The sequence below is a fragment of the Myotis myotis genome, unplaced genomic scaffold (genome assembly GCF_014108235.1).
Source record: "Myotis myotis isolate mMyoMyo1 unplaced genomic scaffold, mMyoMyo1.p scaffold_m19_p_2, whole genome shotgun sequence".
Taxonomy (NCBI): domain Eukaryota; kingdom Metazoa; phylum Chordata; class Mammalia; order Chiroptera; family Vespertilionidae; genus Myotis; species Myotis myotis.
In genome coordinates this window covers 10,351,319-10,368,680 of record NW_023416324.1, presented here as the reverse complement: position 1 = coordinate 10,368,680, position 17,362 = coordinate 10,351,319, and the positions used below count along the sequence as shown (strand labels likewise).

The window sequence follows — 17,362 nt, the reverse complement described above, 5'->3', positions numbered from 1 at the left end:
GCAGCTTCCCCAAACGCCAGGGACAGAGGGTCAGAGTTGTTCTCATCAGGGAGGCTCATGGGAAATGCCGTTCTCTTTGGGACCCTGTTACTTTGCTTTGCCTCTGAGGGTAAAGTGTGGGTTTGGGCTTGGTGTCCGTGTTGGTCCCGGCGGGACGGACGGAATGTCTGTGCTTACGCCCAGCGTCGACTGTTTCACTCGATCTCACAATGTCCTCGGGAGGCAGGGATTACTGGTCCCGTGGCCGAGGTGTAGAGAGAGGACCGAGACTGCGCCGAAGGGATGTGCCCAAAGTCAGAGCCCGAAGGCGGCAGAGCTGGGATTCCCGCCCAGCGCCTGGCCCCTACGTCTGGGTCATTCTGCCTCGACCTGCTGGCTCCTGCCCCCTCCCTCACTCTTGACCCAGCTGTCTGTCTCCCCCTTCCCACCCCCCACTGTGTCATGGGCACCTGCTTCCAGGTCTCTCGCCCCTACCTGAGGGTGCTTGGCTTCAGGCCCGGGCACTAGGAGACACTCAAGACATGTTAGTTCATTCATTAACGAGGGACATGAGAGCGGCCATGACATTTGCCGTGACTGCTGGCTGCAGAAGATAATGCTGAGGCCTTCGGTGAAAGGCTCGCGCTCCCTCAGCAAAGTGGAGCCCAGAGCCCCCCGAGACCTGGGCCAGCTGGTTGGCCTATTGCCCAACCCTCTAGCGACCCAGGACATTTGGGCCACCCCACTTCCGGACTGCCCAGCAGGCATGATCAGCCAGCACACGCACACCCGTGCAACGATCCTGCCCACTCAAAACCAAGACAAAAGCGCACCTGTCGTGTGTGTGCGTTTGGACAGAACATGATGTAGCAAGAACCCCCGGAGAGAAGCAGGCACTTCTGACAATAACCCACCTGCCAGCCAGCAGGGTGGGTTTGCTTTGGGAGTGACTGACCCTCTGGCCCAGGGTGTTTCTGGCCCCAGCAGGTGGCAAAGGCAGGGGTGGCGGTGCCTGATGCCAAAAAGAGCCACTCTCCAAGTCTCACCAAGAGACTCCGGGCCCAGATCCCAGTGGACTGCTCATTTTCCTATGTATTTGCTTTACAAAGGTTTCAAAAATTAACTAGTTGGAAAGTGAGCTCAATTCAAACGGACTCCTGGTTGCTGGCTGGGCCAGGAAATGGCCACATGAACCAAGAAATCGGTTCTTCCTCCAATGACGTACGCATCTGTTCTCCTCGTCATTCCCAGGGGATTTGGAGGGAATGAACTAGAGGCATTGCATATGGCTCTGCCCGGGGGCCCCATCCACCCAGTCGGAGAGACATCACGAGATGAGTCGGCTTGCCTGTCGGTGTATCCACTCAGCAAATAAAACCCGCAGGGCTGCTGAACCCGGGAGCTGGCGCCCATTAATTAGGTCAGTCCTGGCTCCCCAACCCCTTCTCCATCTGTAAGCTGCCCCCATTGAATCACTTCCCCCTGTGTCTTCAAGATGCACAGGACCGTGGCAATCGGTTGAGAATACGAAGCTGAATGAAGAAACACAGGACCTACGATCTAGACGCCTGAGTTCAAGTCCAGGCTCTGCTAGTTACTTACTGTCTGGGTGCCCTTAGGCAGGTCTGGGTGCCCTTAGGCAGGTCACGTCGCGTCACCTCTGGCTCAGGCTAGATAGTAAAGGGGGATACTGATGCCTCTCGCGAGTGTCCTGGGACTTTAATACTTATTGAACACTCGCCATAATGCACCAGGCACTATGCTACACTAAGCACGTTGCATATTTTCCCTCCTTTGAGGTAGAAAGAGCCCTAAGATGTAGGTACTGATATGCCTGTTTTACCAATGAAGAGGTTGATGTAGGGACAGTGTTCGTTTCCTTCTCCCCTGTGTCTCCAGGACCTGGTAAGGGACTTGGCACAGTGATGTACGTATGGGCGACCGCATAGCTGGCCATCAATATAGTGGAAGTGACAGCACAGTGCTTGCACATGGCAGACCCTCATTAAACAAGGGCTCCTCTCTTCCTCTCTCCATTACTTTATCCAGACGGATTTGTCCAAGGCTGTGACACCACGTCTGAGCTCGCCAAAAACAGTGCCGTCTTTAGTCAACTGTGCTCCCAGCGGAGGAAGGAGTTAGCAGAACTTAGCACTCGTTTGCTGTTTTCATCTAAGTGAATGGGCTGTTTCCAAGAAGCTTGGCCAGGGATTGTGCCAACTACCTTTCAGGGCATTGCTTCCTCTCAGGGATGCAGACGCCCTTGATGTTGGCCAGGGAGGTCGCGGGCACCCTGACGGAGCCCCGCGGGCCACAGTACCCGAGTGACCAGCATGTCCCCAGGTCTGGTCCTAGGCTTTTCAGAAACATGAGTTTATCCGTTTTGCAGCCAGAACTGATCAGAGCCCCATTATGCAAATCCACAAGCTGAATCCTGACTCTTTTAGGTCCACCCGTAATCGCCACTCGGCAGACGGAGCAGATGTCCGTGCTCGCTGCCCACGTGCCTGGGGACACAGTACGTGCCAGTTTTGGTGGCGAGCACAGGGGTACAGAGGGAATGGTGTCCAGGGACATTTCTCTTCCTGATGACCATCCCAGAGTCCTGGACAGACCCCTCTCCTGTGACCATGCTGTTCCCTTCCCTCCCGGCCTGCCCCTCCTTCAGAATTTTGCAGAAGCAAGTCCTGTGCATGAGACTTGGTCCATAATAACTGAAGAATCTACACTGTCTGCAGAGAAGGAGCATTCCTGGGGGCTTCCAAACGGGAAGAAAACCCTCAAGTCTCATTAATTTACATGTTAATTAACCATCTCAGTTCATGGCGTTCTGTAATGGAAACGGGTTGCTTTTCCCTGTGTCTAGGATGTCCATGAGCATCAAGCCTGCTCAGCCGGTATTGTCAAAACTGTTATCTTTTAGAAAATTGCCAGGCCTGTTGTGCAGAAGAGAAGATAGAAACGCTCCTGCCTGGGGGCCAGTGCATAGGCCACACTTGGTGTTTTAAAGGCAGGGCCTCAGTTTTGGGGGCCCTGTCCCTGCCACCCCAGGACAGGATGTCCCTGTGTAAACTCTGACCTTTAAGTCTGTAGAATATTCTTCATTATTCTTGATTTCCTCTGTCTTTTGTTCACTCATTTATTCACACCTCCACTCATTCATTCATTCATTCATTCATTCATTCATTCATTCATTCATACAAAGCCACATCTCCTTCCTCAAAGGATTGGCAGGACTTCTCAGGAAATACAGCCATGAAAGCAACAACTTGTGGATACATATAAAACATTACAACCAGAAAAAAGACAATGGGACATATAAACCAGTTGAGGGGCTCAGATACAGGGGAACAGGGCCTGGATCTGAATTCCAGCTCCACTACTTTATAAGCTGAACAAACAGGCGCATGCTTAGTCCCCCGGCCTCAGTCTCCCCACCTGTGAAATGGGTCTAGCAATATTTCTTCAGAGGATGACTAAGAGGATTAAGTGGGATCCTATATGTAAAGCACTTAGCAGCATGGCTGACTCAGTGTAGGCACTTAGTAACCACTGTTTTTGTCCCTGTTAGGGCTGTTGCGGTATTTTTCTCCTGTGATTACCCCGTTGCTTTAATTGAGCTGAGCATTTAGCTAGTAGCTTCCTAGCAATCAAAGCAAAACGGAAGGTCCGTGAGGGCACACGGAGGTGCCAGCTGCACAGGTATCATTTCAACCTGACTTACTCTGCCGGAGAGTTGCACCCTCTTTTAGGAGCTGAGCGCTCAGGTTCAGGCTTACTCAGCCAGCAGAGCCTCAGACATCTCTGCCTTTGGCTGGCCAGCAAGGTCAGGGCTGGGCGTGCAGACCTGGGAGAGGGAGGGAAATGTCCTGGTGGGAATCTCTCCAAGAAACTGCCTGGTTGTCAGGAGGCTTGTTGCAGGGGCTTAGAGATCGGGTCTCTTCAGCTTTGGGGAGCACTTTGGGAGACTATTAATTAGGCGGCCGGTCCCAAGTTGCATTTTCATTTGGGTGATGTTACATTTTGGAATTCAGCATTTGCTAGAGAATGAGGCTTCGTTGGACTCGTTGAACCTGGATCACAGGCTCAGAGAGCAATGGGAAGTGGGGTTAGTCCATCGGCCACATTCCCCTGCAGAAATTCATGGAGAATGGCTGTTCATCTCCAAAATAAGGAACTGTCGTTCCAACGGGGGGAAGAGGGGAGGAAGCTGATGTTTATTGAGAACCTACTGTGTGCCGGAGAGGGACAGACTCCATCTTGATCTTCTTCCCAGGCACCTTGGAAGGTGTGAGCCTTGTTACACCTGGAAGCAGGTGTTGTATTTTCCATTTGTACAGATGGAGAATCAGAAGCCCAGAGAGGTGAGGTGACTTTTCCAAGGGCCTTCATCCCAAGGGTCTAGACCAGCCGTGGGCAAACTACGGCCCGCGGGCCGGATCCGGCCCGTTTGAAATGAATAAAGCTATTGAAAAAAAAGACCGTACCCTTTTGTGTAATGATGTTTACTTTGAATTTATATTAGTTCACACAAACACTCCATCCATGCTTTTGTTCCGGCCCTCCGGTCCAGTTTAAGAACCCATTGTGGCCCTCGAGTCAAAAAGTTTGCCCACCCCTGGCCCTAGACACTAAGCCTTTCCTCCAGATGGCAGGGGAGGCTTTAGGGGGTGGGTGGGGGGAGGTGGTAGGCCTTGAAGAACTAGTAGTCTTGAGAGGCTGTGAGGAAGGCAGGAGTCCTTAGAGGCCAGGCTTGGTGAGACCAAAGACCCAGAGGCAGGAAGGTAAATGGTCTGGGAAGGCAAGCCACCTGAGCCAAGGTTTCTGCTAGGAAGTTGGGAGAAGGAAGGTTGGGGAGATGAACAGGGTTCTCTGAATATAGGGGCTTGTTCGGTCAGACAAAAAGCAGAGACGGATGCAGGCTCTGACTTGAGTCTTCAGTTTTAACTTTCACTCGCTATATTTATTTATCCACTAGAGGCCCAGTGCATGAAATTTGTGCACGGGGGGTGGATGGGGTCCCTCAGCCCGGCCTGCACCCTCTCCAATCCGGGACCCCTTAGGGGATATTTGCCTGCCGGCAGTCAGATATCCCTCTCGCAATCTGGGACCTCTGGCTCCTAACTGCTCACCTGCCTGCCTGCCTGATTGCCCCTAACTGCCTCTGCCTGATAGCCCCTAACCACCTCTGCCTGCTGGCCTGATCGCCCCTAACTGCTCCCCTGCCTGCCTGATCACCCCTAACTGCCTCTGCCTGCTGGCCTGATCACCCCTAACTGCCCTCCCCTGCTGGCCTGATCACCCCTAACTGCCCTCCCCTGCTGGCCTGATCACCCCTAACTGCCTTTGCCTGCTGGCCTGATCACCCCTAACTGCCCTCCCCTGCTGGCATGGTCGCCCCTAACCGCCTCTGCCTCGGCCCCTGCCACCATGGCTTTGTGCGGAAGGATGTCCAGAATGATGTCCAGAAGACGTCCAGTCTCATTAGCATATTACCCTTTTACTAGTATAGATTAGCAGCCGACTTCTGCTAAGCACCTACTATATGCCAGGACCCGTGCAGAGCACAGAGCGGGCAGAGGTCAGCCAGACTTCATTCCAACCTGAGATTTCAGATAGAAGGGGACCTCCCTTCTGAACACAGTCCCTACCCTGTCCTGCAGCCAGCCCCTGCCTGTGACTGCACCTACCCACTGGAGTCCTTTCCTCTCATGCCCCACTTCCCCAAGTCTGGGGACTCCAGCCCCCAGTGTGGCCCCACCTTGGATCCCATATAACAGGATTTATTGAACTGCACCAAACGAAACCAGCTAATTGAGTGCCTTTCATGTCCAGCCCTTCACATGTAGTGGCTGCATTTATCATCACAGCCAGCCAGGGAGAGAGGGACACTTGTCCCTGGTTCTCAGGAGAGCAGGCTCAGCTCTTGGGGGATCTGTTCTCCATCACACAGCCCATACGCCACAGAGCTGAGGGTGGGCCCGGGCCTGTCTGACTCCCACACCAGGGGTCTTTACCTTTCCCCGGGAAGACCCTTTCATGTTATAGTTGAGTGGTTACCCCGCTTGCTCTGGCTGCACAGCTAGTTAAAGGCAGGGACAGCCAGGTTCAGTCCCAGTCTCATGGCTCATCTCAGAGGCCCCAGGGAGCCGTGGGCAATCTGGGGTGTGGTCAGCCCACCCCTTGGCAGGGCACTCCAGCCCTCTCTAACTGGAGTGGCATTCCAGGAAGCTCCCATACCTGGCCATAGAGACACCTGGAGTTTTTGTGGTTGCCACAGCGCCACCTTGTGGTGACTTTCAGGGAGGGCACACACTACACAGAAGAAGGGGCTCTTCTAGGCCCAGCACTCGGTGGGTTTGGGACATGTGCTGGCTGGGACGGGTCTACTGACGGCCTTCCATCCCGGGCTTGTGCAAGCTGAGCAGCTGCTCCTGCTTCCCGAGAACTGTCTGTGCCACCCACTTATATCCTCTGGCTCACACTTAGGAGGCACCAGAAGTACAAAGAGAGGAAAGAACTGATGTTTATCAGGTACCTGCTGTGCCAGGTGTTTCTAGGAATCATCCCATGGAACCTTCCCAGCAGCCCTGGAAGGCTCCCCTTGCTCACAGGGATGCCTGGGCCGTTTCCCAGAGGAGGATGGGGACAGGTGCACTGTGGCCCAGCTCCCAGGCAGGCAGCATCGGGCTGGCATCGGACCGCTGCTCGGTGTTATCAGAGCAAAAGCGCTGCCCAGCTAAGCGTGGCTGGGCTTTCGGGCAGCAGCTGCCCAACATGTGCTGTTATTTGAGTGACCTTTTCCTTTTCCTCGATGAAAATCAGGAGGGAATGATCTGACCAAAGATTTCTTATAAGGAAGGACAACAAAATAAAAGTTGGGTCTTGTTAGTGACAAGTCACGGTGTTTTAAAATGACCAAAACACTAAAAAACAGTCACATGGCTCATTTTTTTCTTTTTAAAGGTGGACAGGAACTCAGATGAGGTTGTTTTTGAGAATTTTACAACGTCCCAGCCATCACTGGGAGGCCCCTGTCGGGTGGCAGACTCGGGTGGAGAAATCAATGACAGAGAGGAGGAAAAATCAGTGACCAAGAGCATGGTCCTAGGGCCAGTTTCCCTACTGGAGACCTGGTCTCAGGACCAGTGAGGTCCGCGGACACACACGCACGCTCACAGGGACATCCTGGGACGCAGGCTGCTGCCCGGCTCCGCAGTCAGGACCCCGCAGTGTGTGGCAGGGCTGCTCATGCCAGGAGGCGGTGTGTTTATTGTACAGGCTTACTACTCCCAGCAGCGTTATCCGCGCTCTACACCCCGACTGTTCCTACCAGCAATCACTGCCGGGCTGTCTGTTTCAGAATCGGAATGAACAGTTGCAAACCTTGGGAGGGGGTAGGAGGAAGCCACCACAGGGAAATCTTATTTTTGTACCTAGAACCATTCAGGTTAAGTAAATTGCCAGTTGAAATAGGACCACCTTTTCAAGTGGCTGCACTGTCAGAAAGCAAACCTGGCACTGTGATCTGGGGAACATCAGAAGGTGACTGGACTCAGACTGGCTGCCCTCGGACCGGTGCTGTGGGCACCAGGACGCTGCGGCCATTCGCAGGATGGCAGAAACCACTGGGTTTACAGCCAGGTTTCCCCAGCACAGCCTCCCTCATACAGCCTCACGGTGTCTATTACCATAGGTGTTCCTGGTTAATATTTTTATATCAGTTCATCATCTTGACTTACATAAATTTATTTTATAAGGAAACATTATCTCAAATGGAAATTCAGTATTACTTGTCATGAATGAAAAGAATCTATAATAATAAATGCTAAGTAGACCAGACAGCCGAACGACCTTCCAGATGTCATTCCAGACGAAGCTGTGGCAGCGAGGGCCAAGGCAGAGGCAGTTAGTGGTGATCAGGCAGGCAGGTAGAGTGGTTAGAGGCGATCAGGCAGGCAGGCAGAGTGGTTAGGGGCGATCAGGCAGGTAGGCAGAGTGGTTCGGGGCAATCAGACAGGCAGGCAGAGTGGTTAGGGGCGATCAGGCAGGCAGGCAGAGTGGTTAGGAGTGATCAGGCAGGCAGGCAGGTGAGCGGTTAGGAGCCAGCAGTCCCGGATTGCCAGAGGGATGTCCTACTGCCAGTTTAGGCCCAATCCCACAGGGATCCCTGCAGAATCGGGCCTAAACCAGCAGTCGGACATCCCCCAAGGGGTCCCAGATTGCAAGAGGGTACAGGCCAGGCTGAGGGACTCTCCCCCACGCCACCCCCCGTGCACGAATTTCATGCACTGGGCCTCTAGTTATGCAATAAAAATAAAACAATGTTATTGAGATCTAGCATAATGCTGTCATCTGTCAAAAGCTCTGAGCCTGAGGCCTGAACCTTTTATTTAAAAAGGGAATTTAACAGCCTGGCTGGTGTGGCTCAATGGTTGAGTATCGACCTACAAACCAGGAAGTCACAGTTCAATTCCCGGTCAGGGCACATGCCTGGGTTATGGGCTCGATCCCCAGTGTGGGATGTGCAGGAGGCAGCCAATCAGTGATTCTCTCTCATCATTGATGTTTCTCTCTCTCTTTCCTTCCCCTCTAAAATCAATAAAAATGTATTTTAAAAAATAAATAAAAGGGAGGTTAACAAATAATGGAGCTAAACCAGAAGCTTCTGCAGTGGCAATAACAGACTAATTTGCCTGAAAAGTCTTCCATTACAAATACTCCAGAAGTGCTAAGTAAGCTCTAACAAATATCCCTTTAAATGCTTGGCTGAGCTCCCTAAAAGTAAGGAAATTACCAGAGGTGAGAAACAAGGAGGGAACAGAAGCCAGAGCAGTAAGCGTGTCCCCTGGGGCGGGAATGTCTCCTTGGGAATTTAGAGACCCAGGGCCAGGCCTCACTGGATTAGGGTTCAAATTAATACTACCTGCATGGTCCAGGAATCCCAAGTCAAAAAGAGGATACCAGCTTACTCTGGAGAAAACAGGTTCTCCATCCAGGCTACCCAGGTTCCCATCTGTGAATACGTGAGCAGCTTTAAAGATGAGCTCAGAATCCAGACTTACTTTAAAACACACAAGGGAGCCCTGGCTGGTTTGGCTCAGTGGATAGAGTGTTGACCTGCAGACCGAAGGGTCCGATTCCGGTCAAGGGCACATGCCTGGGTCACAGGCTTGATCCGCACTAGGGGGCATGCAGGAGCGGCCGATCCATGATTCTCTCTTACAGATGATGTTTCTCTCTCCCTCCCTCTCTCCTCCTCTCTGAAATCAATAAAAATATATATTTTTTAAAAATAACACACACACACACACGGGAAAAACTACCATGCAGAGAGTCTCAGAAACAACAAACATCTCGATGAGACCCTCAAGCCTCCATAGAACAGTCTGAAGGGGTCCCCTCAAAAGAAGTGTTTACAGTTATTAAAGACATAAATTAAAGCATTGAAAATAAGGGGAAGAACAAAGCACTAAAAAAAAGAACAGGAAATTCTGAATGCATAAATAAGCAGAACAACAAACTAATGTTTCTCCGTTTTCTCCCTCCCTCTCTCTAAAATCAATCAAAAATAATAATAATCTATGTATAAGGCACTTAACCTATCCTAAAGCAAATTATAATGATGATGATAATAAAGGAGGAGGATTAAGAAATAGAATTCCAGCCCTGGCCAGGTGGCTCAGTTAGTTGGAGCATCAGATGAATGTGGTGCCGGAGTTTCTGTGGCCAGCCACCTTGACAGACGTGGTGGCAAATGTTGTCTAACCGATTGCTTCAACAGACCAGAAGACAAGTCATTGTATTGGGGTTAATAAAAGACGTGGACTAACAAACAAAAAAACAAGGCAAAGAGTTTATCAACGAGCTCACACAGATACGTTTCCACATGCTGACCTGAGTCCCTCAGCTCCCAGTTCTCAGTCTGTTTCGTCCTCAGACACATCCAGCTTTTGTCCCCCGAGTGGGAACGAGGAGGGCTCAGGCGTGCAGATTAATTTCCCGGGTGCCAGGATGCTGGTACCAGCCTTACCACTTTGCATGGCCCCAAATCAAAGAGATGGGACCACAAGGAGCAGATGAAGGCTTACTCGTCCCCTAAAGAATTCATCCCACATCCTAATAATACATCCAAATGATGTTCTTTAAGCAATTCTTCCCGGTGTGGGAGGCGAGGGGGAGATGGGCAGAGTGTCCTTGTTGCCTTAGCTCTGTCTCCCTTCCCCCTGTCTCCCCCCCGCCCCTCCCTCTGGCGGTTTCTCTCTATGTGCTTATCATGCGGGGGGCGGGGGGGTGTTGGAATGGATCTTGTTTGTGCTGGATGCAATTCATATTCCCTTCAAGGTCTGTTTCCTGGACCGGCCGTCAGGAGATAATTTCCTCCTGCGTTTGCGGCTTATCGCTCCCTGCACACACGACCCCCTGCCAGGAGGGAGGAAATCCGGCTCTCTCGCGTCTCAAACTTGAGACCCTTTGGTCTTCGCAGCCCAGGAGAATCTCATGATTGACAACGTGACAGGCATGCGGGAGTGGGTGGGGGCCTTCCCAGCCGAGAGGAGGCTGTTTGGAAACACCGGGGCGGGCCTGCCTCGCTTTACGCTTTACGAGAGCCTGCGGAATGGAAAAGACAGAGCGCCAAAGGCAAGCCAGGAGCGCCTATTCCCAGTGGCGGAGCGGCCTTCCCTGTACAGAAGGGTTCTCCTTGGGCCCTCAGATAGAGCCGGCCCTGTTTGGTATATTTTAAGTTTGTTTTGCCCAGCTGGCGTGGCTTCGTGGTTGAGTGTCCACCTATGAACCCGGAGATCACGGTTCAATTCCCGGTCGGGTTGTGGGCTGGATCCCCAGTGTGGGGTGTGCAGGAGGCAGCCAGTCAATGATTCTCTCTCATCATTGATGTTTCTATCTCCTTCTCTCTCTCTCTCCTTTCCTCTCTGAAATCAATAAAAAAATATATTTTTAAAAAAATATTTAGTTGTATAATAACCCAATTTATATACAATTTTTAAGGCCAAGGTTATAGAGTAGATGGAAGTTTGCTGTTGCAAAGACAGTGTTTGTTCTCAGGTCTTAAGTTTTTTGAAAAGCTAAGGCAATCTCCAGGCTGAGAAGGGCCATGTGGTAGAAGGGTTCCAGTGTGAGCCGCTGAAAGCATGGGGCACTTGACAAGATAGAAACTGGTTTCTCCAAATTCTCACGGGTAAAAAAAAAAATTCTCATGGGTAAAAGTAAGCTATAGGACTCTCTCTAATGCCTTCAAAAGTCACAAGGTGGATGGTAGCAACTGGAATAAATGTGAACACGTTTCAGCAAACATTCATTGTTCCTGCAGCAAAACGGCGGTGAAATCTCACAGTAGCTCTTACGAAATGTTAAATCTGGTGTCTTTTGTTGGCCTTGAAAAGCGGAGGCATCTGCATGAATCCTCGTCATGGGAGGGATGGTCTGTGCCCCTCGAAGGGGCCTGCTTCATACTAAAGGTGGTACCTGAGCAAGGGGCTTCTGCCTTTTACCTGGACGGCTGAAATCTGCTTTTATGAGGTTTTGGACCAAGCAATGAATTTTGACATTTTTTCACTTCCTTCACCTACTACAGCGGCCAGCATCCATTTCCTAGCCCGAGTCTCCCCTCCCGGACCATCCTGTTAGCTAATGGTGACAGCTCTGAGCTGCCCCGCAGAACTCCACCCTGTGTCCAAAATGATTCTCGCCGACCTCCCTTAGCTAACACCTGTGTGTTCCTGCGAGCCCGTCACGTGGCTTCTCCTACGTTTGTAACATCACGGAGAGCAGGTTTGCAATGTCTCGAAAACGTAAGAGGAGCACGTCTGAGTGTGTCAACAGTCTGAGGATGAAAGAGGAAAAGGTCTAGTAAGACCATTGCCAGCCAGCTTCAGAGATGAGTACATGTGTTTCCAGCTCGCCGCCCGCCCTGACTTGATTCGGCTGTGCCCTGGACTGTCTAATGAGGTTTAACTCCTCGTCTCAGCTCAAGGTCACGGGCAACTTCAGGATGCCAGCCGCTGCCCTGGGTAACTGTCAGGAATCCTGCTTTGCCACTTCTGGCCACAAGGGGTCCCAGCTCTCCCAAGTGTCAACACCCAGGGATGGAAAGAGGTCCCAGCTCTTTTGTGAGACTCTGTGGGCAGAGCAGGTGGCTTGAGTGGGCGGCCCCCAGAGAGAGCTGCTGAGCTCAGTCTTTGGCCCTGGGTCAATAACCGTTTGGCGCTGTGGGAGCCATGATAACGCACATGCAATCGCTGTGCTTCGTGTTATTACTGCAAACAGCAGAAAGCATGGCCCCGGGGAGCAGGCAGCTCTCTGTGCAGTCAGCTTTGTTCCCACTACCTGTGTGGCCTTGGGCATGCCCCCAGCCCCTCTGGGACTCAGTCTCCTCATCTGCCCAGGGAAAGGGCTGGAATAAAATCTCATCCTCTACAGCTTTGCTGCAACGTAAGCACCTGAAATAGCCCTGACATCAAGGGGTGTCTGAGTCAGCCTTCTGTTCAGCACAAACCGCCAGCTTACTTACTGAAGTCTTACATCCTTCTGCCAGATAATCACCTCCTGGAAGCAAAAAGAGTGAAATCAGCATTCTGTGCCCCGGAATTTTTCAACGTCAGAGCCAGAGGAGCACTCAGAGAACTTGGTACTGCAGGGGTTCTCAAACTTCTCTCAGCCTGGAACCTTTTACTCAAACTCTGACATGGAAGCCCAAACAGAATACAATTAGCTGGACTCTGGTTAGAAACTGGAGCCCAGAGAGAGGAAGCCAGCTGTCCGAGGTCACTCAGCAACAGAGCGGCAAAGCTGGGTGGAGCTGCCCCCTCCTGGGCCCATTCCCCAGCAGTGACACTGAGCCCGCAGAGACGTGTGGGAGCTCAGAATCATAAGAAAGGGCCACGTGTGGGGAACTGGGAATTGAACCAGGGCTTTGCAGTCGCAGCATACATCTACTGGCTTTCCTGAGGGGGTGGCAGTTCATTCATTCAGTCGGTCATTAATGCAAATTTTAATTAAGCACCAGGTATACGCCAGGTACTGTGCTAAGCCCATGAGGCTGTGGATAAGGCAGCTCAAGCACTCGCCCTTGTTGGACCTGGAGGTTAGAGGCGGAGACAGACATGAACAAGTGATAAATGACAAGAAGAAAAATACAGCAGAGTAAAGTGATGGAGAGTGACAGAATGGGGGTGCGTGGGTACCCTCATTGGTCAAGAGCGGTGCTTCTCTGAGTGTGGTAATTGCAGCTACCTGCGAACTCTTGGTTTCCAGGCTGCAGCAAGATAGAAGAAAGGCTCCTTCCCTGTTTCCACAGGAGCAGCCCTGGGCCATGAACGGCACTTAGAACCACCCTGGCCTAACACATCTCTGAGCCATTAGGTCAGTGCTGTGTGTTGGTGTGTTAGGGTTCCAAATCCACATGTCTGTAACTTAAGTGAAGCTGTTTTGGTCTAAGGAGTAATTTGTCTGCACTGGGGAGGCCATGTCAGGATGATGTGGTCAGAATCGTTGTGCTACTCCGTGTTGATTGATAGGAACGTATGGAAGAGCGCTGTGGCGTCATGGAAACTTGAAATACCAAGCGTCTGCCAGGGCTTACCGACAGTGTTTGGTGCAGCCGGGGCCACTCCCGCTGAGCTAGGTAGCTCTCTGAAGGTATTGGGACACTCGCTCCAGCCGTGGGCCGGGCTGCTCTGTGCCCGCAGTGGTGAATGCCAAGCGGGAGATGACCTGGCCCGCCAACAGGGCACCTTCGTTCCCTGAGCATCTGCTCTTGCGCCAGGGACTCTGAATGAGCGCTGACAGCCGGGTCAGCTCCTGGTTGGCTAAGCCGATTCCTCCAAGAACCAGCCAGTAGAAAGCCACACCTCAGTGAGATTTGGGCTTCAATTCTTTCCTCTCCCCTTTGCCTGGAACATCGTGCCATCAATCTGTCATTGCTTTGGAGAATGTTCTTTCTTTATTGGCTTAAGAGACATGACCCCGTATGCTATTGGCTTGTGAAATACTATTATAAATTATAACCCCCTCAGTGAACCTGTGTTAAATAAGTTATTGGCAAAGACCATTTTGGTCTCTGAGCATAATTTTGCCACGAACAAAGCAGCCAGTGCTGCTGATGAGTCTACTCCCTGCCCCGGAGCCCATCCGCCCCGGGACTCATCCGCCTCATCTCCTCTTCACTCCCACCTTCCCGCCATGCTGCACTGGCTCCGAGGCACTGTCACCAAGGGAGGCTGTGTCTCCCCCCTGGCAGATGTGAGGATGGCGGGCCGGTCACTTCCTTCTAAAGGAAGACGTCCCATCCGAGTCCCTGGCCAGTGGTGAGCTTCGTGAATGGTGGGAACAGACCTGGTTCCCACCTCAGGCTTTGTCACTTCCTTGCCATGTGATCTTGAAACTGTCTTTGGTTTTCCTTAATCCTAAAATGGGAACAACGGTGCTTTGCCGGAATAGCTCAGACACAAGGAGCTTGAGCCAGGGCCTGGAGCTCAGGAAGTAGGAGCTCCCATTACTGTGTGCGCATGTGCTTGTGTGTGTATGCATGAATGTGTGTTTGCATGTGTGCATGAGCATATGAGTGCATGTGTTTGCACACGTGTGTGCCTGAGTGTGCGTGAGCACGTGTGTGTGTGGCACCCATCGCCTCCACCACTGTTGGAGAGTCCCTCCCAGGACCCACTGGGCCAGGGGCACTGACGGCCTCCCCGTCTCTCGCCAGATTGCCAGGGGATCATCGAGGACGTCGTCCTGCTGGGTGCGCCCGTGGAAGGAGAAGCCAAGCACTGGGAGCCTTTCCGGAAGGTGGTGTCCGGCAGGATCATCAACGGCTACAGCAGGTCAGCCCAAAGCCCAGGGCAGCGGGAGTGCCCACACGTACTAAGCAGCTAGTGTGCCCGAGGCCTGGCCCTGCTAGTGTTCTGAATGGAAGCCTCCGTCCCGTAGGATGGAGAGCCTGGACATAGTCTCTCTGTGTCAGGCCTCAGACCGGGCTGTCACCATGACCAGGGGAGAGGGGGACATGGTGAGTGGGACAGAGCTTGAGAAACAAAGGTTTGGCCTCATTGGAGGCCTCCAGTGCCCACCATGAGCTCGTATGCGCGTCATCTGGCAATGCAGGGGGGGCGGGGCGGGGGCAGGCTGAGGTCTCTGAGCATGGCTTTGGACAGGGCAGGGTGATGGGACAGGAAGCTGGCAGTGATAGGGGAGCCGGTACCCAGGCCGTGCACCAGACCTCCGGCAAGGGGTGGGGGCCTGCCATGACTGACAGCTGTGGACTGGAGAGGAGGCACCTGGCGTGGGGTTTGAGAGGAGGACTCGAGAGGCTTCAGCCACGGCTCTGCCCCAGACTTCGGGGAAGAAGAGAGATGACGTCCATCACTGAGGCCTCAGGAGATGGGCCTGAGAAGATGCCCGGGCCCGTCAGCCTCCAAAGGGAGCAGGACATGGTGGCCGTGTTCAGGAGCTCACGATTGAGGACCGCACAGCCCGGGGTCCCCACGCTGCCTCAGTTTCTCCATCAGTAAAGGAGGGTGTTATTAGTGACTCCCGGGATGGCAGTGATGGTTAAACCTAGAGAGTGGCACATGGGGTCCAAGTACATGCAGATGCGGTTACTGTTCAGCAGCAGCAGCAGCAGCCACTTGGGATGTTCACTCCACAGACTCTGAATGAGCACCAGCCTCGTGCCGGGCGGGGGCCTTCCTGGGGCTGCAGGGGAGCAAGCCCAGCCCCATGGAGCCTAGCGTCCGGCAGGGAAAGCAGGCAGCCCCAGGCAGACAAGAGGCTCGCCTGCAACACCAATTCCAGACGCTCCGAAACCTGAGGCCCTGCCCCGGGAACGGGAATGGTGCGGACATTCAGGGCCGAGCTCGCCCCGAGCTGATGAGAGGGTTGCTAGGCTGACTTCTTCCTCCCGCGGGGTTCGTGAGCTGAGTGACGTGAGGCCCCACGCAACCCCTGCAGGGGTGTAAGGTGATACACAAGCCAGATTGCCTTCCTGCTGGGGTCCAACCCCAGCAGGTCCAGGGGTCCCCAAAGGTGTGGACGGAGTCGGCGAGTAAGGAATGACACGGAGACAGCGTTCAGTTGTTCAGCAGCCTAGCCAGGATCTCCAGCCAGGATCTCCAGCCAAGTTCTGGTCTGGATCTCCAGAGAGGTTCTGCTTAGGATCTCCAGCCAGGTTCTGTGTCCACGTTCTCTTGCTAGGTTCTCCCGGTTCTCCAGCCAGGTTCTGTAGCCATGTTCCCTCGCTAGGTTCTCCAGCCAGGTTCTGTAGCCATGTTCCCTCGCTAGGTTCTCCAGCCAGGTTCTGCCCAGGTTCTCCAGCCAGGTTCAGTCACCAGGTTCTAGTCAGGTTCTCTTGCCCACTTCTGTAGTCAGGTTCAGTCCAGGATCTTTTCCCATGTTCTCTCCAGTGAAGTTCTTCTGTCTCTAGTTCTGTGTAGGTTCTGTCTTCTTAGTTCTGTGTTCTAAGCTCTGTATTCTAAGTTCTGTGTTCTAAGTTCTGTCTCTCTTGGTTCCGTATTCTAAGTTCTGTGTTCTAAGTTCTGTGTTCTAAGTTCTGTCTCTTGCTGTCTTATTACATCTGTATTTATACCAGTTGATTCAATCCTATCAATCTCTATTACAAAGGTTAGGGCGTTTCTTATCTCCATTCCAGGGAGTAAAGATTATGTAGCTTAAGCATGATTGTTCGTAGTTAAAGTGATTAATTACCCACCTGGCACTAGTTAAGAGGTTTTATTCCCTCCCTAACTTCAGGGGAAAATCCCTACCTGGGGAAACAACCTTTCTCAGAGACCTTGGTTAAAACACATAGTGCCAAGAAGGTGAGCAAACATATTAAGAACAGTATGCTATATATGCCAGGTCCCTTGAAACAGCAAGCATGGACCGGCTCCCGGCACCTTCCTAAAATCTGAAACGTTACTACCTTCCCAAAATCAAGAAGCGCCTGGAGGTTTGGGAGGGAGGACCCATATTCCAGGCTCATTGCCTCGAAAGTGCACAGTGCTGGCCGCATCACCAGGGAGGCTGACGTGCCAAGCCCGGGTCCAACGGGCAGGTTGGAAGTTTCAGAAGCAGTAGGTTGGGTGACTAGAGGGCAGAAAGGAAAAAGAAGAAAAAAATGACTCTGGAATGTTGGTGGGAGGTGACTGGCTCCATTAACTCAACTTAAAAAAAATAACAAAACAAAACAAAAATAAGGAGGCAGGAGGTGTTGGGGGAGTTTCCAGAGGGCACTGGAAATGCAGTGCTAGACCTCAGAGGAGTTAGAATGCGGCCAGGGGCAGTGGGGTCGTCAGTTTCCGTTACAGCCAGGGGGCAGGTGAGATCACTTGAAAGGCAATGTGGAGAGAGAGAGAGGAAACGCTGGCTT

At 52.4% G+C, this 17,362-nt stretch overlaps 1 protein-coding gene across 6 annotated transcripts in view; it reads left to right on the top strand.

Annotated features, from left to right (window-relative positions):
• The window catches only part of TMCO4 (transmembrane and coiled-coil domains 4), a 76,250-nt gene that overhangs the window by 47,365 nt on the left and 11,523 nt on the right, over positions 1-17,362 (top strand). For all 6 annotated transcript variants that reach the window (XM_036349738.1, XM_036349742.1, XM_036349741.1 and 3 more), the window contains one exon: positions 14,702-14,819. In XM_036349738.1, coding sequence (XP_036205631.1) covers positions 14,702-14,819 — 118 coding nt within the window. The remainder of the gene's footprint in view (positions 1-14,701; positions 14,820-17,362) is intronic.